The 10,131-nt window shown below is 36.0% G+C and overlaps 1 protein-coding gene across 1 annotated transcript; it reads left to right on the top strand.

The window, feature by feature from the left end:
* Nucleotides 1-6,162: 6,162 nt before the first annotated feature.
* Nucleotides 6,163-10,131, top strand: LOC113319213 (ribosome biogenesis regulatory protein homolog). Its single transcript, XM_026567486.1, has 8 exons — nt 6,163-6,337; nt 6,703-6,853; nt 6,943-6,994; nt 7,169-7,297; nt 8,695-8,812; nt 9,104-9,287; nt 9,419-9,532; nt 9,624-10,131. Exons 1-8 carry the CDS (start codon nt 6,234-6,236, stop codon nt 9,834-9,836), a joined length of 1,065 nt encoding a protein of 354 aa, XP_026423271.1. The 5' UTR covers nt 6,163-6,233; the 3' UTR covers nt 9,837-10,131.

The following is a 10,131-nucleotide window of genomic DNA, read 5'->3' on the forward strand; positions in this document are numbered from 1 at the left end:
ATGCATAACATATTTTAAAATCAAAATCCAGGGGTTTAAGTTCGCGGACTTGAAAATTCGTTTGCAAACCCGTATGCATACTTGATGTTGATATTCGGTAACTTGTTTTGGCCGTAACTTCTTCTTCCGAACTCGGATTTACCTCATTCTTTTTGTATTCTCTTCCTTATTGAATTCCCTTCAAAATGGAGATGAGAATTGTTGAATTTGGATGAGTTAATATTGGTCTTTGTCCTGTCTCTTGTTTTTTAGTGTTTGCTCCGTTTCGTTGCACTTGTTCTATTCTCTTGGACTTGGGTACTGGGATTCTTGGAGAAATCCTATTCTAAGATATTTTGTGGCTGTTACAAGAGTGATGTTGGTGAATCACAAAGAAGGAGGTTCGATAATGGGTAGTAGTTCACATTGCTATATATTCTTGAGTGTTCACAATCATCTCATGTGAACTATGGTGCATAGTCGTCAATGACTTTGTATGTTCTTCTTTGTTAAGGAAATCTTTTTATACGCTTTTGGTAACCACTCTTGGTATAAATCCGTGCGAAAAAGATTGATTCTACCTTCTAAGGGAAAAGATTGTTATTGCAGTATTAATCTTTATGATTTTGTGATATTTCAATTGTTTATGGGATATGTATTGTTTGCGTCCGTGAACTTGAAGGTCCCATATGCTGTCAAAAGTAAAGTCGTTCATAAATTGGTATTCGTATTGATGAAAGGACGAACGGGCTTTTGAAAAATACAAAAGTTATGCCTATGCAGTCATTTATTTGACAGAAAATAGGGTAGAATCTTTTGTGTGACAAGGATAAAGTCTATTGTGTCGTTATGCAAATAGTGATGGAAAAATTAGAATAGATCCTTGTATGTTATCCACGGTATTGATCTTCATTGATCCATTTTGTTATGTTTTACCGTGAAGGCTCCATTGTGTATCTAATGTTGAGCACCTTACAACTATGTCGATTAATATTGGCCTTGTTGGTTGTTCCATGAGATGCTATATGTTGAGCATTCTTGAACTAAATTAATCATCTTGATTGGTTATTTAGTTATTTGCTCCGAAAGTCTTCTTTTGCCGAGCAAAATCTTTTGACAATTAAATTGATTGCTTCGGTGATTAGTTTGGTTGTGTATTCCAATTAGATTAATTATAGGTTCTCTTGTAATTAATCTAGTTGAGTTTTTCATATATTCCACAAGTTCTTGTGTTAAGTATATGAACAGCTATACTAATCATGTTCTATTGGTTGATATAGTCGTATATTCCGTAAGGTTTTCCTTATGTTGAGTATTTGCGTATTCCGTGTGGTTATCTTGATTGATATAGTCATCTCCGTGTGGTTATCTTAGTTGTAGCTCCGTGAGTTTTCTTATGTTGAGCACAATCAATTGAATTGATCACTTTTGTGGTTTGATTTAGTTGTGTTTTCTGATTAAATTAATCATGGGTTTACTTGTGATTAATTTGATTGAGTTTTGGACATAAAAAAATCATTTCCATGGTTTTTGGTGTCCAATTAAAAAATCCTTCTTTTCTTTCGAAATTAAGGTCGCTCTTGTTGTTCTTTCGGGAATAACATCAAATGGGAGAGAGTTCTTTTGAACTTGTGCTTAATGGTAATATCTTGCAGGGTGTGCGGCTGTGGAATTTTATAGGAGTTATCTTGTATCTTAAAACTCCTTGATGAATGCATTTAGCTTCGGCTTTATGATTGCATCTAAATTAAGTTGGTATGTATTTTTCTTTTAGTCTATGAAATGTCTCTTGTGGAAATTTCATTATGATCCCGTTCTTCTACGTTTGCCAATTTTATTGACAAAAAGGGGGAGAAATAATGTAGTTCACACTAAAAATACATATGGTTTTCGGATCATTGTGTAAGGGGAGTGGTTTCCATGATCGAGATGGAGTATTAACTAAGGGGGAGTGATACATATCACCGTAGTATTATTGTTAAAGTCGTGATGCAATTGGACTTTGATGTTACATAATAATACTATGTCACTGTATAATAATGATCGAGAATCCCGATTTCTCTCATTATTATAGCTACGGATCTTCAACAACGGTGGTGCTAAACTTACAACCTTTGGGATCATTGGAGTACTTGGAAGGACGAAGATTTCAAGGAACGTTGAAGATTAGACTATGGAATATGAGCCACTAAAGTTTATCTTTTTTGTATTCCATATGTATTAATAGTATTGTCACTAAAATTGAAAAGAGGGAGATTGTTAGAACATAGCTCGGTCGACCTCGCATGCGTTGCTATATCAAGCATGTTTGTCAATGTTAGTGATCAAAACTATGAGTCTTGATTTCTAGTCTATTATAGCTTAGTCTCGGACTAGGATAGAAAAGTGTAGTTGAGCTCAAGGACTTCATGGCGATTCATCATACAACGACGAAGATCTACTCAAGGAACCGTGGAACTTCATCAACAAAAAGGTATGTGGAGACTTGAACTTATCTATCACTCAAAAGTCTATCTATTCTATCTCCTACTTCTTATGAGACAAAAATTTGTATGATATATAGACTGGATCATACACATTTGACATTTCGAGCTGAGTATTCACTACTTATATTTTTCTCGAAATCGTGTGTCGGTAAAGCGTTTCGCTTTGATCAAGTTTATCTTCACCTAGTGACGAAAGTCATGAAAAGTTTCAATTCCTTGTTAGAACATAGCTCGGTCGACCTCGCATGCGTTGCTATATCAAGCATGTTTGTCAATGTTAGTGATCAAAACTATGAGTCTTGATTTCTAGTCTATTATAGCTTAGTCTCGGACTAGGATAGAAAAGTGTAGTTGAGCTCAAGGACTTCATGGCGATTCATCATACAACGACGAAGATCTACTCAAGGAACCGTGGAACTTCATCAACAAAAAGGTATGTGGAGACTTGAACTTATCTATCACTCAAAAGTCTATCTATTCTATCTCCTACTTCTTATGAGACAAAAATTTGTATGATATATAGACTGGATCATACACATTTGACATTTCGAGCTGAGTATTCACTACTTATATTTTTCTCGAAATCGTGTGTCGGTAAAGCGTTTCGCTTTGATCAAGTTTATCTTCACCTAGTGACGAAAGTCATGAAAAGTTTCAATTACTTTGAGAATTGCTCTGACGTGAAATGGTCTGTGAATAACAGCTATATAACGTCCTTTGAGAATGTCTCAATGATTGGAATGAGAGTTTAGATTACATAACCATGTATTCCTTAATCCGAAGTTTTAGAACTTTGTTGATTGAGAGAAACCGGAGGAATTTGCTTTGCCAAGTCCGCGAACTCAGTCTGCGAACTGACGGAAGTTCTCTTGCCGATAATTTCTGCTGGGATTTTCCAAAAACTCGTTTGCGTGTTTAGTACGCGAACTGGCGGAAGTCTCTTTGCCGAGATTTTCTGCTGAGTTTGGAAAACTCTGCCGGTTGCCTTAAGTCCGCGAACTTGTTTGTGAGCTTAAGTGGTTATGATCTAAAGATGTGCTCTGAACATGAAACTTAAATTACTAAGGAATGCTTTATGCAAACCGTGGCTATAAAGTTCATGAGCCGATTCATCGAATCGAATCATCTTTGTTTCAATTGTGTCTTGTGTAGCTACATAAGATCTCATAGCAATTGAACAACTCTCTAACTAGTTCATTTGAGTCAATTGAATTAGTTATGGTGAAGAGAACTAGGTTAATATGAATTGCTCATATGGTTAACCTTTTGGGTTACTATGTTGAACCAACATACACGTACACGTTTGGGCATGGTTTTCACAAACTCAGTAAACGTCTACCCAAGTGTGTATGACAAGCTAAGTTTTCGATCTAACGGTTGAGAAATATTAACTTGAATCTAAATCAGGTTTTCATCTAACGGTGAATTTGGATTGCTTTGTAACTAAGGAAAAACCCTGATTTTAAGGCTATATAAAGGAGACATCTAGCATTGTGCAAAACTAATCCCCACACGTCTGTGTGATACTAGTGCGCTCGCTAGAGTCGATTCTCCTTTAACCTTTGGTTTTCTTCTCTAAAACCAGGTTAACGACTTAAAGACTTCATTGGGATTGTGAAGCCAGACCGATACTACTTTTATCGTAGTCGTGTGATTTGATTTTGCATCTTCTATCGTACGAGTACAATATATTGATTGGATTGAGATCGTGAGAGTTCTCCGATAGGCAAGATAAAGAAGTCACAAACATCTTCGTCTCACTGTTTGTGATTCCTCGACAAACCGCTTGTGTAGTCAAGAAGGATTGTTGAGAGGTGATTGATTGATCTAGGCTGTTCTTCGGGAATATAAGACCGGATTATCAATTGGTTCCTGTTCACCTTGATTTTATATCTTAAAACGGAACAAAAACCTAGGGTTTTTCTGTGGGAGACAAATTTATCCTTTGATAGATTTTTCTGTGTGAGACAGATTTGTTTATTATCAAGTCTGCGATTTTGGGTTGCAGCAACTCTTAGTTGTGGGTGAGATCAGCTAAGGGAATCAAGTGCGCAGTATCCTGCTGGGATCAGAGGCGTAGGAGTACAACTGTACCTTGAATTAGTGGGAGACTGATTGGGGTTCAACTATAGTCCAGTCCGAAGTTAGCTTGGAGTAGGCTAGTGTCTGTAACGACATAATACAATGTGTATTCAATATGGACTAGGTCCCGAGGTTTTTCTACATTTGCGGTTTCCTCGTTAACAAAACTTCTGGTGTCTGTGTTATTTCTTTTCCACATTATATTTTTTATATAATTGAAATAATACAGGTTGTGCTTTAAGATCGTCAATTGGAAATCCAACCTTTGGTTGTTGATTGATATTGATTGATCCTTGGATATTGGTCTTTGGTACCGTCCAATTTATTCCTTGTATTTGATTAAAGACTCGCTATTGTTTTAGCTCGAGTAAATCAAAACAAGTGAGAGATATTGACTCCTTGAGATACTTTAATCTAGACTGAGTCTGACTGTCTAGTTGATTCTCTAGCAAAGTATTTCGGAGTTAGTCCATACAAATTGCTAAGCGAAATATTGGGTGGTGTTGTTAGACCGCCGTTTTTTCATATACCAAAAGATCAAAGGAAGGGTATCCTGAATTGCGACACAGGCGAGAGATTATGCTGAAGAATGAAAGCCAAAATGTTGTTTGTTTGGTTGCACAGATCAAAGCTCAGAACAGGTACCCAAATGACTAAATTGATCAAATCAAAACCAGGATCCTCTAAAAGGACCTAAATCCTAAGCATACGAACAAATCCAAAAATAACAACCTCCTAGGGGTACAAAACTAACCACAAAAAGAAACAAAACAAACTTAGCAAATAAAACAGAAACAAGATTTCTAAAAAGCATACACACGACGAACACTGCAACACCTGCAGTACAAGCCAAAGGATAACACAACAAGGAAACCAAACAGAGAGTATGACACCACCAACAAAACCAAACCAAACCAAACTTGCAAGCTTAAACTAGACTGGTGGTTGGCTAAAAAATATTTTATGAGATAATTATTCAATTTTGAAATCATTTTATTGTCTCGAATAAAATAACTTCGGCAAAAAAGAGTAAGAAAATCCGAAAACTTTGTAAGTATGGACCGCACATCTTAGTTTCTTTGGAAATAAATCTAAAAAATAGTATTTTAATTGTAATAGTAGAGTTTTAGTAGTTGGACAATGCCCAATGTACACTTTTTTGCTTTAGCATTTTTTAGTTAATTTTATTTTCTTGCACACCAACTCAGATGTTAGCTTATTGATTTTTTATTTGTAAGAAAACTATCGTACTTGGTGATTACTGCCCATTTCTTTAATAGTTTTCATAACAAGCGTCCAATATCCATAAGCAATGCACGGGCGAGAAACTAGTTAAAGAAGAAATAAAGAAAGAAAGGGGAAGTTCTGCCTAATAACCTATCCAGTTTAGGCATTATCGAGATAGGTTATTAGGTAGGAAGGGTAATTGAATAGGCCACGGGGCAGTCAGGAAGACAGGATAACTAAACAGGCTATCAGGCTGGTAAACAGGCCGGACTCTAATATTTGAACAAAACCCGGGTCCGCCCACTTAGAATTATCGGAAGACCGGGCAAGCCCATGAGCTCCTTCTGTACACCCCTAAACCTACTTATAAACCCCTTTCTACACTTTTGACCGTTCTCTTTTTCTGTTTCCTCCTCTGGGTTTAATCAAACCTAGATACCCTCTCTCAGTACCAACCAAATGGAATCCATGGAGGCGGTAGCAGCAGATAACTATCAAATCGATTTGGGTAACCTAATGGCTTTTGACCTTAATCACCACTTCCAATCAGTTCCTTCTGACAGGTAAAAAAATCAAAATATATCTCTTCTTCAATCAATACCTTTTCAGGTTTTCGTTGCTCTTCTTATATCACTAACTGTTAAAAAGAACTAATTTTTTCTGGTAGGTTTTGTTACTTAATCTGTTCAGTGTTCTGGGTTTTTTTGATTTTCTTTTTTTCAAAAAAAATTTTGAATTGTTTCTGTGAAACTCGTAACTAAACAGACCACTGTTAAAAAGAATTAATTTTTTCTGGTGGGTTTTGTTACTTAATGTGTTCAGTGTTCTGGGTTTTTTTGATTTTCTTTTTTCAAAAAAAAAAAAATTGAATTGTTTCTGTGAATCTAGTAACTAAACAAACCCTGAATCCGTTTATATATGTATGTAGAGATGAATTAGCGAATGAATGCTTGCAAAGGGGGACTGAGCTAGTTCAAGCAATTGCTAATGCTGTTTTTAATATACCAACAAGAGAAGATCTAGATGGTCCTATAGTTACTTTGCCTGCACCAACTACCAGGTTGCCCAGGGAAAAGCCGGTATGTTTGTTGATGAAGAACTAGTTTCTGTTTGCTAGACTTGTTAGCTGACTAACTATCATCTGTGCATTTTACTTTGTTATTTTCAGCTTCCAGTGCGCAGACCACCTACAGCTTGGGAGACCTTTGCTAAAACAAAAGGTTTGTTATCCAATCTTTGTTATCCAATCTAAAGCTCCATAAATTGCAGAATCTAGTTGAATCATCATCCCTGTAATAAAACTAAATATAGTTGAATGCTTTGTTTTTAGAATACGGATCTTTCTTAGAGACTACTTGATATACTAAATGTGAAGATTTTTTTGATTATTGCAGGTATTAAGAACCGCAAGAAAGACAAGGTTGTCTATGATGAACAGACTCATTCATGGAAGCGTCGCCATGGTTATGATCGTGTGAATGATGATATAGATGTTCCCATCATCGAGGCCAAGATGACCGATGGTACGTTAAATGTCTTAAGTTATCTAGTATATTCAAGACTCAATATTTTTTGGTGAACGTCTCGTGCTAAATAGAAATAGTTTTAGGCGATGGTTTAGTGTATTTTGCTTGCAAGATGTTGTTGGAGTAGTGCGATATGGCGATTAGCTGTCAGATACAGTAAAATTAAAGAAAACTAGAATAAAATGTTGGATTCAATGGAACTGAATAGCTGGAATCTTTGCATTTGAAAGAATAATGGAATGATATATGAAAATTGAAAATCTTCCTGACAGATGACACAGCCTTACCATATCCAGGAATTCCATAATCAAGAGTAAGATGGGTGCCCTAAATTTGTACACGTTACTGCACTGACCACCTACTTAACAACTGCAAATTCTAGGTCAATCATTTCAGGATTCTAAGTTTAAGTAATTAGACTTTAAGGCCCTTATCAGCACTTGCTTTTTGAAGTGTATTGGTAATCGGTCTGGTTCTTAACAGATCATCTCAGTATATTGTCAACTCACTGATGAAACCAAAACAAAAAGCTGATTATGAACTCTGAGCCATTATAAGAACTTGTTGGTGGTACTTCGAAATATTAGGTAATGTTATTTAGTCATTCTGAGAACTTGTTGCTTGATTAGTGACTGAACTTTTTGTATTAGAAATGTCTAAGGAATTTGTTGAAATTTAGGACTGGATAAATAGGCATCAGCAAGTTCTAGCTTATAAGCTAATTTGTTGGGAAAATGAATACTCGTGGTTTCGACATGAATACTCGTGGATTCAGTTTCTTTCTTGACCTGGTAGTGATGGGTGCTGTCATCATGTATAGAGAGTTATTCCGTTGTTTCTTCATTTACACTTCCGCCGTTTCTTTTGGTGAAAAATGAATCTGCTGCTTTCGGTGTATATCATATAGACATATACCACTATTGAAGTGCACTTGGATTTACATGGCTGTCATATTTGTGCTGACTGGAGCATTTAAATTGTATATGAATAAAGTTTATATCACTGTGCTTAACGGGGAAAGTCAATTGGTGCTGATTGACATCATTAGCTTCACTTGATAGATGTTTACATGCTATAATGGTCTAATAAATCATGTTAGCCTTTTGTCATCAATTCTAAGTATTCTGGCAGTCAATGCAGGTGTTTCTTTGGTTGTTAAACCATAAGTGAATAAAATGTTAGGACTAACTTTATTTCAGATGTAGGACAAATTTAGCTTTTATGACACTACCCGTATACTGAGTAGTGATATGAACTAAGCGAAGAAGTGTTTCATTCTAGTCTATCTAGCATCTACTAGTAATTGGTTTTCGCGAACTGTTCAAAAGAGTTTTGAAAGTTGATAGATTTTAGAAGTTTGGCTAATGGTGTTTTATATCTTGGTCTTTTTGCAGAGCCAGGAGAGGATCCTTTTGCCAAGAGACAAACAGAAAAGAAGCAGCGTGTTGAAAAGAATGAGAAGAACCGGTTACGGAATCTGAAGCAAGCGGCGAAAGTTGGTGCTCTGCCAAGGTATGACATAGTTGACATAAGTTTGTCTTTAAACACATTAACTTGTATGTTGGGTATCTACTGGATTCTCATAGAATTAGTAATGCTCAAGTGGAAAAAAAAAATCAGCACCAAATGTTAACACGTGGATCAAAAAGACATGCGATTGGCTCCAAATATCTGAAAATTATCTAAGTTAATCACATGGTGTGGTTTTTCTGGCTGAATTTAATATGGATCAACAAACTGAATTCCAAAGATACCATTATTTCCTTATCACTATCCAAAATATCTGACGAAGAATTTTTGCAGCCATGTTCAACTTTCAGCAACGTCATTACCTATTACAGGAACTCAATCTGTACAAAAGAAAGTTGGTAAGCATGAGCTAGAAAGTGTCGCGGGTATGGCAGCAACTTCAACCGCTAGTGGAGGAAAGTTTGACAAAAAACTACCAGGAGAAAAACCCCCAAAGCATCCTGGCAAGTTCCGAAAGGTATGTATATCAGCAAACTGAACGGTTTCGTTCAACTATATTTTTTTTATTTTCTTTTGCCTTCTGGTAATGAACTTATGGACGGTCACATGTTGCTGAATTGCTCGTCTTCCATTGTCTCTATTGTTTAGTTTCTCCCCGTTGCTGAAGGAAAAGGAATGGGCTCTTTGGAGAGGGAGCAGACTGATAAAGTTCTCAACAAGCTCTTTTCCAAGCACTCTCATGAAATATTTGACGTGAACAAGGTAAGCTGACCGTTGACCAATCTTTGATTTACTTTAGGCATTGGGCTCATCATTTAATATCAACTCACTGGTGATATCTACTTTTCAATAGGCTGTCAACATTTACAACGATAAGAATGAGAAGAAAAAGAGGAGTAAGAAGCAGGATGGGAAAGCATCGCCATATGCAAACAAGTTAAAGCCAGCATCAGGGAAATCGTTTAAGAAATCGTCATCAAGTGGATCATCTAAAAAATCACCAGGTAAAGGATCGTCTAAAAAATCATCGTTCAAGAAAACTTCATCAAAAGGTTCATCGAAATAAATCTGAAGGTTTTTATTAACAACAATGAAATGTAATGCTATGAGTATGAGAGGTGAAATGTGTGTCAAAAGCATAATTTATCTTATGTTTAACGTTCTTTTTTCATTAGCTGGTTGTATCTTTTTGGTAGAAGTTCTTTTACTTTGGAAGAATACATCTGGCTTTCTTATGGATCCCTTTTTGCGAAAATTTTGTATTTCAGCCTAAGTTGATGAAGCAAAATACTTGTCTCAACAAAAGTAATCTAGAAACAAACATTAGAAATTGTATTAATTTCATTGAGAAATTCTCTTTC

Source organism: Papaver somniferum, chromosome 10 (genome assembly GCF_003573695.1).
Source record: "Papaver somniferum cultivar HN1 chromosome 10, ASM357369v1, whole genome shotgun sequence".
Classification (NCBI taxonomy): domain Eukaryota; kingdom Viridiplantae; phylum Streptophyta; class Magnoliopsida; order Ranunculales; family Papaveraceae; genus Papaver; species Papaver somniferum.

Excerpts from the sequence above, each read along its gene's own strand:
- LOC113319213 (XM_026567486.1), top strand. The coding sequence starts at position 6,234 with ATGGAATCCATGGAGGCGGTAGCAGCAGATAACTATCAAATCGATTTG. Across the intron at positions 6,854-6,942 it reads GGTTGCCCAGGGAAAAGCCG|CTTCCAGTGCGCAGACCACC; the intron begins GTATGTTTGTTG and ends TGTTATTTTCAG. Across the intron at positions 7,298-8,694 it reads CGAGGCCAAGATGACCGATG|AGCCAGGAGAGGATCCTTTT; the intron begins GTACGTTAAATG and ends GTCTTTTTGCAG.